The 17,434-nt window shown below is 41.6% G+C and overlaps 1 protein-coding gene across 1 annotated transcript in view; it reads right to left on the bottom strand.

Annotated features, from left to right (window-relative positions):
* The window catches only part of GJE1 (gap junction protein epsilon 1), a 52,547-nt gene extending 35,956 nt beyond the window's left edge, over nucleotides 1-16,591 (bottom strand). The window contains exons 1-2 of the mRNA XM_040430143.1: nucleotides 16,481-16,591; nucleotides 14,825-15,064 (exon numbers count right to left, since the gene is read on the bottom strand). Coding sequence (XP_040286077.1) covers nucleotides 14,825-15,064; nucleotides 16,481-16,591 — 351 coding nt within the window. The remainder of the gene's footprint in view (nucleotides 1-14,824; nucleotides 15,065-16,480) is intronic.
* Between the last annotated feature and the right edge of the window lie 843 nt (nucleotides 16,592-17,434).

The following is a 17,434-nucleotide window of genomic DNA, read 5'->3' as shown; positions in this document are numbered from 1 at the left end:
GGGTGCTGCCAGGCAGCAGGGGGCAGTCATGTACACAGTTCGTAGGATATTCTAACTTGAAGCGTCCCCATCACTATGGGAACGCCTCTGTGTTAGAATATACTGTCGGATATGAGTTTCACAATCTAACTCAAATACGATCGTATATATTCTAACTTAGAGGCGTTCCCATGGTGATGGGGACGCTTCAAGTTAAAATATATAATCGGATTGGAGAAAACTCTGATCCTATGGTATATTAACTCCTGACTTTACTTTGAAAGTCAATGGGGGACGGATCCGTTTGTAATTGCACCATATTGTGTCAACGTCAAACGGATCCGTCCACATTGACTTGCATTGTAAGTCAGGACGGATCCGTTTGGCTCCGCACGGCCAGGCGTCCGTGGATCCTCCAAAAATCAAGGAAGACCCACAGACGAAAAAACGGTCACGGATCACGGACCAACGGAACCCCGTTTTGCAGACCGTGAAAAAATACTGTTGTGTGCTTGAGGCCTTAATCTCTTTAATGCAATTACAAGAATAGTAAATAATGTTAGACTGACACTGACATATATAGCTATGGGTAAAAGCATGGTTGATGGTATTAAACAGCCTGTTTAAAACACACTATGCTATTGTATTTGTTAAGCTTTTTAAAATTAAAAATGTTTCAAAAATAGTCCCTTTTTAGGGGAAGAGGCCTGCCGGTGTTTATGTACACATGATGGTATCAGAAAAGGCAGTGGGTTGTTCTGAACAAGTGCCCAAAACTTGTCCCTTTTCAGGAGCAGCAGTGCAATGCAGAACCGCATGTACAAGGCAGGAGATGCGCAGCCATTTAGAAATAATAGTAGTGGCACCAGGGGGAGTAGCAGCTGCTGTACAATATGGAACATAATGAACAGGCAGACAGTGACAGTTGCGTCATTTGGCCAGAAAAAATAGCCACTGTCAGCAATGGCAGATCTTTTTCATTATCATTAACTGGAGGTGTGTGAAAATCCTCACAGATTCATGCGCATGATTCATTTTAACACCTAAACGGGACATTTTTGCCCACCTGAGTGTGAAGATGCCACCTGCCATGCTGAGTCTCTCTGACACAGGGGCATTGCTAGGGTCTCAAAAGATCCAGGGCCCAAGCCCCAATGAATATGGCCCAGTTCTTTAAATCAAGCCTCCCCCGCACACCACATTTTGCTGTACTTGCTATACAGCAGCACATACCTGTCACATCCAGGGCCTCCCAGGTGAGGTTTCCTCCGATGTACTGTAGATCTTCTCTGTCATCATCTTCTCCATTTAGTCCGTACAGCTTCTTTCAGCCGCGCCTCGTCTCTGCAGAGTGTGACACACAGCTTAGCTTCCTCACATTTCTATCATCATCCCCCAACCTGGTGTCCCAACAGTGTTATCCTGTTGCTCGATGTGCTCCCCAATACCCCCCAAAAACTAACCTGAAGAAAAATTAGTGCCCCCTATAGTAATAGTGATCCTCTTACAATAATAATTCCCTTCTAGAATGCCCTCATTAGTATCACTGCCCCCTACAGTGCCCCCAACCGTGATAATACTCCCCAAGAGTGCCTCCATTAGTAGAAGAGCCCCCCATTATTAATAAAACCCTTACAGAGCCCCCAGTAGTAATATCCCCTGGATTTAAATTATTCCTACAGTGCCCCCAGTATTTATACTGCCCCCTACTGTTATAATGCTCACCCTGAAGTGCCCCCAGTATCTATAATATCCCCTGCAGTGCCCCCTGTACTTACACTCACCTAAAGAATTATTAGGAACACCTGTTCTATTTCTCATTAATGCAATTATCTAGTCAACCAATCACATGGCAGTTGCTTCAATGCATTTAGGGGTGTGGTCCTGGTCAAGACAATCTCCTGAACTCCAAACTGAATGTCAGAATGGGAAAGAAAGGTGATTTAAGCAATTTTGAGCGTGGCATGGTTGTTGGTGCCAGACGGGCCGGTCTGAGTATTTCACAATCTGCTCAGTTACTGGGATTTTCACGCACAACCATTTCTAGGGTTTACAAAGAATAGTGTGAAAAGGGAAAAACATCCAGTATGCGGCAGTCCTGTGGGCAAAAATACCTTGTGGATGCTAGAGGTCAGAGGAGAATGGGCCGACTGATTCAAGCTGATAGAAGAGCAAGGTTGATTGAAATAACCACTCGTTACAACCGAGGTATGCAGCAAAGCATTTGTGAAGCCACAACATGCACAACCTTGAGGCGGATGGGCTACAACAGCAGAAGACCCCACTGGTACCACTCATCTTCACTACAAATAGGAAAAAGAGGCTACAATTTGCACGAGCTCACCAAAATTGGACTGTTGAAGACTGGAAAAATGTTGCCTGGTCTGATGAGTCGCAATTTCTGTTGAGACATTCAAATGGTAGAGTCCGAATTTGGCGTAAACAGAATGAGAACATATATCCATCCTCTGATGGCTATTTCCAGCAGGATAATGCACCATGTCACAAAGCTCGAATAATTTCAAATTGGTTTCTTGAACATGACAATGAGTTCACTGTACTAAAATGGCCACCACAGTCACCAGATCTCAACCCAATAGAGCATCTTTGGGATGTGGTGGAATGGGAGCTTCGTGCCCTGGATGTGCATCCCTCAAATCTCCATCAACTGCAAGATGCTATCCTATCAATATGGGCCAACATTTCTAAAGAATGCTATCAGCACCTTGTTGAATCAATGCCACGTAGAATTAAGGCAGTTCTGAAGGCAAAAGGGGGTCCAACACCGTATTAGTATGGTGTTCCTAATAATTCTTTAGGTGAGTGTATATTCCTCCCTCCGCCATAATATCCCATGTAAATAACATCACACCATCTCTCCAGCCCCCTCCAATATACAGTCCCATGTAAATAACATCACTCCCCTCCCTTCAGCACCTCCAATATATAGTCCCATGTAAATAACACTATTTCCCTCCCTCTGCCATAGAGTCCCATGTAAATAACATCACACCATCTCTCCAGCCCCCTCCAATATACAGTCCCATGTAAATAACATCCCTCTCTATCTACAGCCCCCTCCAAAATATAGTCCCATGTAAATAAGATCACCCCTTCTCAGCCACCTCCAACATGCAATCCCATGTAAACATCATCCCCTCAACATCCAGCCGCATGTAAATAACATCACTTCTTCCCCCAGCCCCCTCCAACATTCAGTCCCATGTAAATAACATCACTCCCTCCCACAGTCGCCATCAACATACAGTCCCATGTAAATATCACTCACTCCCCAGCCCCCTCCAACATACAGTCCCATGTAAATAACATCACTCTCTCCTACAGCCACCATCAACATACATTCCCATGTAAATAACATCACCCCCTCTCCAGCCATCTCCACCAACATCCCTCCCTTCATCCCTAACATACAGTCCCAGTTAAATAACCACAACTACCAGCATTCTTCTGCCTCTCCCTTCACTTACCTCTCCTCATGTAGCAGGCATCACCACATCTTCTTCTCCTCTTCCATGCTGTCCTCTCCTGCACTGATCACATGATGGTGACATAGCAAGTTCTTCTTAACCACTGCCTGTTTTACTGGTCACATGACCTGTGATGTCATCACGGGTCCTTCAGCTCTTCCAATGCATTAGATTAAATTGTATTACCATCCTGAGGACAGCAATACAGTTGTATCTAGCTAGCAGGCAGTACATTTGGGGCATGGGACTAAACATTAGGGGCCCAGGCCTGAATGTTTTAACCTAGCAATGCCCCTGCTCTAGACCAGTCCAAGCCACTGCCAGTTCTGGCTCCCCAGAAGTCCATGGGAGCAAGGTATGTGCTAGAGAAAGAGCACAGGTATTTAGAAAATGAGACAATTTATAAACAGACAGCCTGCCAAAAGTACTACTATGTGATGGCTAAAATTTGAACGAAGGCTTGGAACTGCACCACATCTAGAAAACGAAGAGATACATTTTACAGACATCTGGCAAAAAGTTTGAATGCAAAATAAAAACCAAGTCAGCACATCACAATGTGTAGGTGCATGTTGCAACAACACTCTGCAAGAACAAAAAGCTAAATATATAAAATAGTGCCATACTCACTATACTCAATATACTAATGCTATACTCATATAAATGTCAGTTTCCACCATGTTTGTAGAATGACAAGACGCGGTTTACGGACAATAATGGATGAAGACACGTAACTCTGCCACATTTGGAGAATGTAGAATAAAAAGGAAGGACTTTTGTGGATCAGCACTGACAGAAGCAAGAGATTGTCAGGAAGGATTATAGCTTCTAGTCCTTTATTAGTACATGTTACAGACAATATGTTTCAGAGGTAAAGAGCCTCTTTCATCAGGTCACAAGAATAGACCTTCCTGATGACCTCCTGCCTCTATCAGCGCTTTTCCACAGAAGTCTTTCCTTTTTATTCTACATACTCGTGAACTACCTGGATGCCGCGTTCAGTGCCTACCTGGTAAGGACTGGACAGCAAGTGCACTCATCGGCGGCTGAGGTCCAAAAAATACAAGCTTGTAAAGTTGTTACTCTCTCATAACAAAATCAGAGAAGCGCTTTATACAGCACATTTATTGCCTGTAAAATCTAGCAGTATTACACGAGAGGTGCTGCCTCTTTTTTCAGAAGGAGTAATTTTGGTGAAGGCACAGATCTGCACTATAGTTACCATAACTAAGTGGTATAGCAGCAATTGTACAGCCAGCAATTTGGCCAGGTGGGAGTGCAGCATGCTTGCAACTGGACTGCGGAGCTCACAAAGTTGTGTTCTGGCCATGCATTCCTTTATCAATGACAGAGCGTAGGAGGAGGACAGTCTTGCTCAGATTGCTGGCCAGTTCTATTTTTCCACTAGATCTGGTGATCCCGCTTCATCTGTGTGGAACTGCATGACATTTTAAAAACTAGACAATTTTTAGGGAAAATGGGAATTCAATTTAGGTGAAATGTGCCACATTTACTACAAATAAGTGGTATGGCATCAACTACACCACCTGAAACTTGGCCAGGTGGAAGTTCAGCTTACACACAAGCTAATTGTTGGTTGTGTTTTCTCATGGCCACACTTTCTGTTATGGATGTCTCAGTAGGAGAAGAACTAGCTGATGAGGATTATAAGGACACTGTACTTCTTGAGGATGCAACCTGGCTGCAACAAAGAAGACCAGGAGAAGGACAGTCTTATTTCAAATGCTGGCCAGTTCTATTTTCCCACAGGATGCAGTGATGCCACCTCACGTGCTGCAATGAAAACTATGTTTGGGTTTGAAAGCCCATGGCTTATTTTCTTCCTGCAGATATTGCACACAGCAGTGGTTTTGTGTGCTTGCCTTGTGAAGAAAAACTGCCAAACATGAGATACTTGTCATGATGGCAGCTGTCCCATGGTACGTGGTTCCCAGCCGCCACTACTTTTCCAGGTGGACCATCCATGCCCTGCACTTGCACAGAGCTAGAACATAGCTCTAGAATGTTTTAAACCTGTGCCCACAGTATCAGCAGCATCACCAATTCCCAAACTGACCATAATAGAAGCATATCTGGCGCTAGCAGTTTTTTGGGAGGTTTGGCCGTATAATGCCTCTGCTCTTAATTGTCGCCGTGGCCACAGCCCTCCTCCTCTGATGTCACCTCCTTCTTTGTGATATGTTGTGTGCCCCATGGCCCCCCTTCTGATTCCCTCCACTTTATTTTCTCTGAGTGCCAATGTCGCCATGGCTACCACTGCCTCTACCACCACCATCGATAACAGTGCCACGAGTAACACCAACACAGCTATGCATGAGGTCCCCCACCTCTGCCTGGACCTCCTCCTTATGGCGGTCCAAACACTGACACTGATTCTTCTCATACAAGTCATCAACAGGAAGACTATCTTGAGTATCTTCCATGAAGTTTTGGTGTCTTAGGAAAGAAAAGACTTGAGGGGGCAGTGAAGACAGCAAAGTCAAAGGCTTATCATGGGCCACAAGGAGGAGCAGCAGGAGGAAGGTGCTGGAGGCACAGTGTCAGACTCAGAGGTGACATCAGCATCATCCTGACGACCCATGCAGTCCACAATGTCATGCTCTTTGCCCTCAATAATTTGGCACCTACCAGAAGCTAGGGAGAGCTGTGGCCTGCTGCTCTGCTACTACTACTGGCTGAATGTGTAGTGTTGACTATGCTACTATTGCTGTTTGCACTACTACAGCCATCCACATTCTCACTTGCAGATGACAAGGCACCAGTCTTTTGTTTTCCACTCTGTCGTTTACTAGAAATTTTATTATAAGGCCTATTTGAACAATGCCAAGTCACAGGTTTGATACTCTGATTATTAAATGGTAGCAAAATTGCAGGTGTATTTTCTGTAATTAACTGACAGAGACATAATTAAACTACCCTCCTCTTCTATGAACACACTGCACACTGGCATTGACAATGTACAATGTGTCGTAGTCCAATGGGTTGAATTAAACTGCTATATTAACACAACAGTATAATGCATTAAATTTAACTGCTTTATTAATACAACAGTATAATGCATTGAATTAATCTCCTTTCCAATAACGCCGATCATGATATTAAACCCTTTATATGCTGTGGTCAAGTGTGAACACGGCATCTGTGATGCTTATAGCTCTGCGATCAAGGAAGCCATTTGGTTGCCATGGCAGTTTAGGAAGGATCCAAGGCTACTACATCAATAGTTCCTATAGAGTCCTACCTGTGGCAAGGCTCCATAGAAAAGTATTCAATCCCCCATATACTTCAATGGTAATTTATTGCAATCTATAGGAGAAGCGATCTAATGAACGCATATTCAAATCTCCTATGGGGATTTAATATGTAGAAAAAAAGTTAAAAACAAGTTTTCATTTTTTTTTTTTATTATGTATATATACACATTATATATATATATTGTAATGGATTGCGTTTGACTACAATGGATGTTTAGTGTAGCGGATTGCGTTTAGCTACAATGGATGTTTCAACTGGACTGTTGATTGGATTTGCAATGTTATGTTTAATTCCCTATGGTTCATTACTTGTAAGACAAAAAGTAATCAGTAACCTGCTGAGCACTCGTCTGGTTGTGCGGTAGAAACACAATGGCAACAATGTATGTCTCAACTGGACTGTTGATTGAATTACTTCTCAGGCTAAGGGGAGGGGATGTGTGGGCTGTAACCAGTCTGTGATTGAAGAATGGATAATTTTCTGTAGGTGTCTCCCTTGTATGGGAGAGTGGCATAAAAGTAGGACATGTGGTATTAAACAGTGTCCTGCTCCTGATACTGTGTGTCATCCAGTTATTGGGAAGAGTGATGGGATATTCGTGGATGGTTTTATTTACTACTGATGCTGTGCTTCCTGTGCTAATAACCTGATCCTGAAGTGACCCTTAGAATACCGGCGGAAAAAGCCTATATCGCACTAGCGCTCCTCTACATTTGGTTGGCAGCAACGGGATCCAGAACTCACAAGGGAACAAGTAACAGGGAAGGCAGCAGTACCAATGGATTGCAAATGGAGATCGACTATTCTTCACTTAAGCGGTCCGGGGTATTCCGGCCAGCAACAAGAAAAAGGCTGTTCTTGTTACAGAAGTAAGGGCGGAATAACGAATGGAGGGCGGTTCGGTTCCCGAACTGAGCCATTCGGCTAACGAAGAGGAACAGTCTGAGTTCCAAAGGGAGCTACAATTCAGGCTGTCGTTTTATGGCGAAAACCCACCAACGGATATAATCTCCCGAACCATGACAGAAGTTCAGGAGTTTGTACTGAAACAGAGAAACCAGAAAACCCCAGAAAGAGGCCAAAAAGTGACAATGATACAGGAGGGTAAGCCTAACATACCTTACCATGCTTTTAAAACATATGTAGAGGCAGAGGAAGATATAGATGAATTCCTCCAGGATTTTGAGAGACTGTGCCCTACATAAAATAAATACGGAAGATTGGGTCCCCATCCTAGCAGGTCGGCTGTCAGGGAGATCAACGGAGGTACCCAGTTGGGGTGCCAGGAGATCCGTTACATATATATATATATATATATATATATATATATATACACACACACTCACAAAAAGTTATGGATATTTGGCTTTCGGGTGGAATTTTTGGAAAACATAACTTGTCATGTGGCCTTGAGCATCAAGTACAGCTTGACGACGACGTCTCATTCTGTTCACAAGTGGACTTATTGTCTGCAGAGGCATGGCATTTCACTCTTCTTGAAGGGCGGCCCTCAGGTCATTGAGGTTCTGGGATACAGAGTTACGAGCCACTACACGGCGACTCAGCCGTGTGAAAGTGCAGGGTACTCCATTTGAGGTACCCCAGTCTCCCTAATCATGCAACCTCGACCAGCTGGCGCATTGTCATTCACAAAGATGAAATTAGGCCTGTGTTGCTCATGCAGAGGCACAATGACTGGATTAATGATGGTATTCAAGTAGTATGGGATTGTCACTTTACCATTCACAAAGTATAGGGTAGTTCTGTATTGACTAGACCCATTTGCCCACACTGTAACACCACCACCACCACCAAAGGCTTGTCTGATGACAACAGTGGCTGATGCATAGCGCTCTCCTTGACATTTCCAATATCGTTGACAGCACTGAGGCCCACTGGTCCCTCGTCCAGCATACTGTAGATGCTCCCTGGCCCATGTAAGACGATGATGCCTGTGCTTGGTGGTGTGGTCAGGTACCCTTGCAGGTCGTCTAGCACGCAGACCACGCTAATGTAAATTCTTTCAAATGGTCTGGCATGACACTTGGGTGCCTCTCACTTCCCTTAAGTTGTGTGGCATTCATCATCCGGTTCCACAGGGCATTGCTCACAATGAAGCGGTCATCAGTGTGGGATGTGGCCAAAGGACATCCACTTCTATGCCTTTCAGTGACTCTTCAAGTCTCTCTGTATCTCCGTTGAAACCTGCTGATGACACTCTGTGACACTCTAAGCTTAGTGGCTGCTTCTGTCTGAGAACATCCTGCTTAAAAGGTTTCTGTCACCCCAATTTTCGCTATTAAACAGGCTGACATTATGAATGTGAAAATGTCACCTGAATTTAACTCTGCATTTCTTTTATTTATTTAAGTATGCCCCCGTTTTCGTGTAATTTTAACTTTTATTATATGCAAATGAGCCTCTAGGAGCAGGGGGGGGGGGCGTTGCACCTGCTCCTAGAGGCTCCGTTCGCCCACCTCATTTCCACGCCCTTCTGTCTTGATTGACAGGGCCAGGCCAGCGTTGGTTCTCCTGCTGGCCCCGTCTGCCGTGTAAATCTCGTGACTGCACCGTCCCGTTAAGTATTCGGCGCATTTTCACATCTATGATGTCAGCCTGTTTAATAGCGAAAATTGGGGTGACAGAAACCCTTTAAACCCTTGCAGTACTGTTGATGAATTGTTAGGGTGTCGTCTTGGTCTCATGATGTCAAAATGTTAACAGTATGAGGAGGATGGCTGTTTAAATAGTAATTCTAATTGAGGGCTCTTTCACACTTGCGTTGTTGGGATCCGACGTGCACTTCCGTTGCCAGAGGTGCCCGCCGGATCTGTAACACCGCAAGTGAACTGAAAGCATTTGAAGACTGATCAGTCTTCTAAATGCGTTCAGTGTTACTATGGCAGCCAGGACGCTATTAAAGTCCTGGTTGCCATGGTAGTGGTGGGGAGCGGGGGAGCAGTGTGCTTGCCACCCGTGCGGCTCCCGGGGTGGCGTCGGATTGCGTGATCCATGCGATCGCGTGGTCCATGCGCGTGGGGCGCCCTGGCGTCGCTCTGGGGCCGCGCGGACTGTGGGTGTGCTGCTCGCCACTACACTTTACCATGGCAGACAGGACTTTAGCGTCCTGGCAGCCATGGTAACCATTCAGAAAAAGCTGAACGTCGGATCCGGTAATGCGCCGAAACAACGTTTAGCTTAAGGCCGGATCCGGATTAATGCCTTTCAATGGGCATTAATTCCGGATCCGGCCTTGCGGCAAGTGTTCAGGATTTTTGGCCCGAGCAAAAAGCGCAGCATGCTGCGGTATTTTCTCCAGCCAAAAAACGTTCCGGTCCTGAACTGAAGACATCCTGATGCATCCTGAACGGATTTCTCTCCATTCAGAATGCATTGGGATAATCCTGATCAGGATTTTTTCGGCATAGAGCCCTGACGACAGAACTCTATGCCGGAAAAGAACAACGCAAGTGTGAAAGAGCCCTTAACTAGTGAATTTATTGGGCGATTCATGGATCAAACACCTGTTGTGTATTTTGCCTTGAAGTTCCGTGTTAGAGAACAGCAAGTTGTGAAAAAGTTTAGAGAAGGTCACATTAAGTTCACTTGTAAAGGTTAGAGTGCATTTTAGGTTTATCCAGAAATTTCACCCACAAGCAAAAAAATCTAAATGGCCGATTCACCAAAATTAAATAAAAAGTGATCAAAAAGTGACATACAATCCAAAATAGTATTAATAAAAACTGCAGATCAATCCACAAAAAATGAGTCCTCACACACCTCATAGACTATAAAAAAGTTATGGAAGTCAGAATATGGCAAAAGTTTTTAAGAAAATCAATGAAAAAAAAGTGATATAGATGTAATCGTATTGACCCAGTGATAAAAGGTAACAGGTCAGGGAGCCCGGTAAAAAAAAAAAAAGGAAACTGGCTTTCTGGTTTGCACTGGTGCCTAGCAGTGTTGGGGTCCTAGGTTCTAATCCAACCAAGGACAACATCTTCATGGAGTTAGATTGTGAGCCCCAGTGGGGACAGTGTGATGCTTATGTCTGTAGAGTGCTGTGGAATATGTCCGTGCTATTTAAGTGAGTAAAATAAAGTAGTGTTTCTTTCCAATTCCAATTTTTTTCTGGCTTACCACTATATCGCATGCAATATTAAAAGGTGGCAACTTGTCCTGCAAAAAACAAGCCCTTGTATGGCTATGTGAACAGAAAAGTATAACAGTTATGGCAGGGAGTGGAAAACAAAAATGTGAAAACAGAAAATTGCCCGGTCAGGAAGGGGTTAACTGCTTTATTAATGGAACAGTATTATAGATTGAATTTAACTACTTTATTAACACAACACTATAATCCTTTGAATTTAACTGCTTTATTAACGCTACAGTATAATGCATTGCATTTAGCCGGTATATTAACACAGCAGTATAATGCATTGAACTGGTATATTAACACAGTAGTATATTGCTTTGAATTGAGCTAGTATATTAGTGCAGTAGTACAATATGTTGGACTGCGCAGTTTTAAATGATAGCAAAATTGCAGCAGGTTTGTACAATTGTGCAGCATAGCCAGCGAAATGTATACTGCAATACTGGAGTTGCCTGGGAATATGCTAATAAAACCCTTATGAACTGTAGAAGCTTATTTTTTTTTTTTCTTTAAGGCTGGTTTCTACACGCACTGAAGGATTTTAGTCATTGCAGTAGCTTTCTACTTTCCAGCAGCTGCCCTCAGTATAAAACACACAAAAGTCAGAGTGGCCCTATGCTTTCCCTGTCTGATAAAACCCTGACTTTTCTACCTATTGATTAAATCTATCTAACTAAATATGTCCCTAAACTGTCCCTACAATAACCTAACATTTCTGACTTGTGTGTGTAATTTTTTTCTGCCAGATTGGCTTACAGACAGTCAGCCTCTGAGACAGTCAGGGCAAGCCACTTCCCTCCCAGGGTTATTCTCCCTGCCCTGTTTCCTGTAATTATCACAATAAAATAATGTAGATTAGCAGATTAGTTTGGCGGCAGAAATTTTATAAAATTTGTAGCAATAAATTTGCTCATCTCTATTCCATACACAATTGGTAGTCAGCTGATCTTTCCAAAAATGTTTAGCCGATGTACTATATGGGAAGCTTTTGATCAAATACACGGCAGATTTTGACAGCGCAAACTTGGATCAGACAATCTAGAACTGCACCAAATTTATGACAGTGACTGATGCTGTGTAATACTTTTAGACTGTCTACTTTAAAGGGGTTTTCCAATTATTATTTTTTTACTGATGACATATTTTCTGGATAGGTCATCAGTATCTGATCAGTTGGGGTCCAATAACCAGGACCCCCACCAATTAGCTGTTTGAGAAGGCACTGGCACTTGCATTAGCTCCTCGGCCTTTCCTCCACTTACCAAGCACAGCTCCATACGCTGTATAGCGGCTGTGCTTGGTATCGCAGCCCAGCCCAGTTCAGTTCAAAGGGGCTAAGCTGTGTCTAGGCCATGTGATCGATAAACGTGACTTCACATGGCTTAGGAAAAGCTGGAGAACGCACTACTGTGAGCGCCGCTGCCTTCTCAAACAGCTGATCTGCAGGAATCCCCGGTGTCGGCCTCCCACCAATCAGATATTAATTACCTATCCAGAGTATAGGTCATCAGTAAGAATCAATTGGAAAACCCCTTTAATATTGATAGCCTATTCCCAGGATCAGCCATCAATATCTGATCATCGGTGGTCCAACAACTCGCTCCTCCACTAATCAGCTGTTTCAGCATGGTTCCTCTGCCAGTAGTTGGCAGCAGAACAACACACCTCTGTCCATTGTGTAGTGGATGGAGCTGGTAACTGCAGCACTGTTCACATGAAGTGATGCAGTGGTTCAGGGCTGCAGTTACCAGCTCCATCCACTATACAATGTGTAGTTCAGGTGCTAGCTTCCAGCACAAGAGCTACATTGAAATAACTAATAGTCAATCAAATATTGGTGTCTTATCATGAGGATAGGCCATAAATATTAAAATCCAGGAAACCCCTTTAAAGGGATTGTCTGTGTTCCGGAGTAAATGGACACCCCCAGCATTCACCTGAAATAAATAACAGGTAAGTACTCACCTGACAGATCCTGTGCCACCACTCTGTTTCTCCTGGCTGGACTCTATTTACCCAACTGTTGCAATGTCACGTAGACAATATGTGACCGCAACTGCAGCCGAGTAAGTAGAATCCAGCCAGGAGAATCAGAGTGGCAGCATGGGATCTGTCAGGCAAGGATTTTCCTCCTGAAAATGGATAACCTCATAAGTTCATACCAACTGTTAGTTTTCTTACTTTACACCAGAATCATGCCCCAAAATTTTGTTGCTAAGTTGCACATCGTAGACCAGGTCCCTGTTCTCGCGAAACAAGTCCCCTTGTTGAGCACGGCAAGAAAATAATCTAAAACACTTTATTATTGTGTTCCAGTATTCTGGCTCAATTTGAGTTAAAACCCTATGGCCTTTTTTTATTAGAAAAGTTGGCCCAATATGTCTTGAGGAAACAGCAGCAGAGTAGCTGCCGGGATAAATCAGTTATAATGCTGATAAAAAGACAGATACCATCTAAACTTTTGAAAATAATAAAAAATATTATATTTGTAAGTATGGGATATTTGATATGACACTTCACACAGCTTCTCCTTTAAATGTTAATCCCTACAGGTCAAGTAAATGTAGAATGTAATAAAAATAAATTTTTGGGTGAGTAACTAGTGAGCAATGTGCACCTTTTTCTGAGTAGGACTTGGTTCACATTAGCATCAAGACTTCCATTCATTACAAAGCTGTGGTGGATCAGTATGCTTTACAATGGGATGAAGATTTTGTGGGGACTTTGATGTCTTTGAAGGCAAGAAAAACAATGAAGACTACACTGTTCTTGCTTTCAAATATACCAGAACCATTGAGGGATAGCGAATAATGCCATTGGGCCAGATTTATCACTACTCTGACAGCTCACGTCACTTTCACATATGGCTAAAGTCAGTTTTAACCAAGTCAGATTTATGATCGGTCCTTTAAGACTGTAATAAATGTGGTTTGACGGTAGTACTTTATCCGTCAGTAAGCAGCTTTACAAAAGTCGCACGTCTTTACGAAAAAGTCGCATGTTCTATTAAAAAGTCGCATAAGATAAGCATGGTCCTCACTGGAGTGAAATTGCACATTTTTTTGCGACTTTTTAAATAGTCGCAATAGTAAATCTGTCTAGAGATTCATTTACATAAGAAAACACGCCCACTTTCAGAAAACTGGCGAGCATAGTGCACAGCCAATAAAAGTCGCAAATTTTTGCGCAATTTAAGCGATTGCGCAAAAATATTCGTCCTTTTTCACTCCATTATTCTGACTTGAGCTAATGATAAATCTGGCCCATTGTCTATAGAGACTTACTAGTCAGAATAATATGATTAGTTCCAAGTACTTCACTAAATAGTACTTTCAGAGTTTTGCTACTATTTTATGAACATTATCCAAGGACCAATATAGACTTGTAATTATGTTACAAAAGAATATAGGTTATTTTGGCAGGGTTAACATGCAACTAAATATTGCTTGTGCAGGTCACAGACTTTTTTAGTTGAAGGAGTTGTCCCATTAAGACAACCTATCCCCTAACCACAGGATACAAGTACTTGGCTATCTCTGGCAGCCCCACAGAGCTGAATGGAATTTCAGCGAGCATGCATGACCGCTACTACATTCAAACAGGGGAGACCAGACACCTGTTCTCATGAAAAGCGGGGACCCCAACAGTTGGACCCCCTGCAGATCAGACACATAAGCCCTATCCTATGGATAGGGGATAAGTGGTTTTATTGGGACACCCCTTTAAAAAGAACTAATACAATTAAGTAAATGTTCTATTAAAATTGCTTGATGCTGGTGCTAAATTTAGGAGAAATATAAACGAGGCTACCTGGATAAAAGAAAGGGTTAATCTTCATTTAGGCTACATTTTACTTAATTTCACACACATTAATATGAATGACCAATTGCTGTGATGTTTCATGTGTGCCACTATGTTGCCTCACCTGCGGCGTTATTGGTCGAAATTGGTTGTAGCAGAAGAGGTTAACTTCCCTCTTGTCAGGATCACAGCTGAAATGTAACGCCTCATTTCCATATACAGCAAAACCCAGGACACCAAGGAAAAACATTCGCACAGATCCAAAGAAAAGAGTGTGGAACTGACCAATCACCGTTGGAGGTCTGAGCTTCAAAAAAAAAAATATTATTTTTAATACCAACTCTTGTAATAAGTTTAAGTATTCCTATTACATTTCTATTAATTATTTCAAAAAAATGTCTTAAATAAATACAACTTACATACATTCTTCACTGATCACATATTATTTCAGGTTTTACTTTGTTGTGCACTACTGACACGTACAAGACAGACTGGAATCAACATAGTAATTATGCTAGAAAAAAGTTCACAGTATGCTCATGCAACCAATGTGGATCTAGAGGCCTCGATTGCTTATTGTACTATATCAAAGAGGAGTCAGCAATGTAGGAAAACAGAGCACCAGATTTATCCATTGTTGTCCACCATACAGTTGATAGAAATCTCCAGATACACCCTAGCAAATAAATAACTCCTGTTTGTTTCACATTATTTTGGTACATCAGAGCAAGCTTCACTTTCTAGAAGACAAATATCTTAGTTAAAACATTATTACAGAGCCAAAAGACAAAACTACATACAATGACCACAACACATGGACCAAACTCTAATATTCTTAAGTCATTACCTAAATCCCATGATTAAATTCTACAGAATTGTAACATTTTCATTTATTTTGTATCAGAATAATTTAGGAGTCCATGTTGTGTTTCACTTAGTCAACATTGTTGACTATAACAACTGCTAAAATACTCTACAGAAAGAAGCCTCTCTGGTACTTCGCAAACATTGCCTCGGTCAAAATGCTGCACTGTCACTTAATACTCACACATCCTTCATAGAAGTTCTTGATATAATTTAAAGACATCTTTTGTAAAAATGTTATCTCGGTGTAAATATGAAGTAATTCATGTCTCTCATTGCCAATTTGCTGTCACCGTAACCCAGTTCACTGTTATTGCTCTCTCATGACCCTTGCTGTAGAAAACTCTTGTGACTGCACATTTCTCTTTTATCTCTAGGCCCCAATCAATTTACTCTCTCAGGACAAAAAGAGCAAAACAAAGCATAGTACATGTGGTCAGCTCTATGGTGCTCAACAAACATGTCAGCATAAACCTCAACACAATTATAAGGTAAGAGTACAACAGTTATATGTAGACTTTTGACAAAGACAGATCTTCTGCCCAGCCTTTTTATTCATAAAAAGCAATTCAAAACTTACTTTCAGTAGAGAGCACAGAAACGGGAGGCAGTACATGCTACACATTTAAATTACATCTTTATATGATTTGTATGTCTTTAGGCAAAGTAATAAAATATCACCTTAAGTTACCAATGCAGGTAGAAACACATCCACTCATTTGAGTTTTCATTATGTATAGAACATAGAAACATCTTGTTTAGTTCATTATATAAGAAAGGTCTATAAGGTTCTTTTTAGTATTGTAATTGTTTGTAAAAACTGTTTACTCCAATTTGTATTAGTTTTAGATTAATTCACTCTGTTTCACTGACATAAAATGATATAGTGACCATACAGCATAAGTTACTCACCAACCTCAGTCCAGGTGTTGTGTTGTTTGGACGACCCATTTATTCCTTTTTTGGGATCAGTTTCATCCTTAGAATTCCCAGTCTGATCTGGAGTAACAGAGCCAGTAAGAGCCATATCTCCTTCATCATTAATTAGTAAATTGTACATGTAAAAAAGTCATCTATAATGCTTGAATAAGCATCACCAACATAATATCAAATAGGCACATTATATTCCAGCATTGGTGATCAATTCTCTGATGGCAGGTGTTGTACCTTACTATTGCCGGAGTCACAAAATAGGAAAGAACCACGTACTCCACAGGAGATCCACCAATACAAAAATGTACTACACAATGTGTCTGATGAGTGTACTGAAAAGCTAAGCATCATGTGACACTAGAGCTAAAAGCTCTTTATACCCTAGGCTTTTAATAGTTGACATAGCGGATTTTTTCCAAACTGTCACCAATGGCATTTGCTTGTTTAATTATTTGCTTGCTTAATTATTTAATAATATTTATTATTACTATTATTATTATTATTATTATTATTATTATTATTATTAATAATGTGTATAATATATTAACATACGTTCAGTTGCTACACAGTTTTGTATAAAAATGACAGGAATTTACAACCAAGCTAGTGTTCAGCTTCCTGACCAAGCCTAATTTTGCAAATCTGAAATATTGTAATAACTTTGGAATGCTTTTATTTATCCAATTATTTTAAGATTATTTTTTGGGGCACATTGAACTTCATGGTAATGGTACATTTGGTTCCATATGTTTTACCTATATTTATTTTTAAAAAATCCCAAATTAACACAAAATTTACATGAAAAATTATCAATTTTCTAAATTTGAGTTTCTCTACTTTTAAGACAGATAGCTATGTCTCACAACATAATATTAACATTCTCCATATGTCTACTTTATATTTGCATCATTTTGTAAATGTTGTTTTATTTTTTTAA

The sequence above is a fragment of the Bufo bufo genome, chromosome 4 (genome assembly GCF_905171765.1).
Source record: "Bufo bufo chromosome 4, aBufBuf1.1, whole genome shotgun sequence".
NCBI lineage: Eukaryota > Metazoa > Chordata > Amphibia > Anura > Bufonidae > Bufo > Bufo bufo.
The sequence above is the reverse complement of the archived record's forward strand: the minus strand, read 5'-3'. Positions and strand labels throughout refer to the sequence as shown.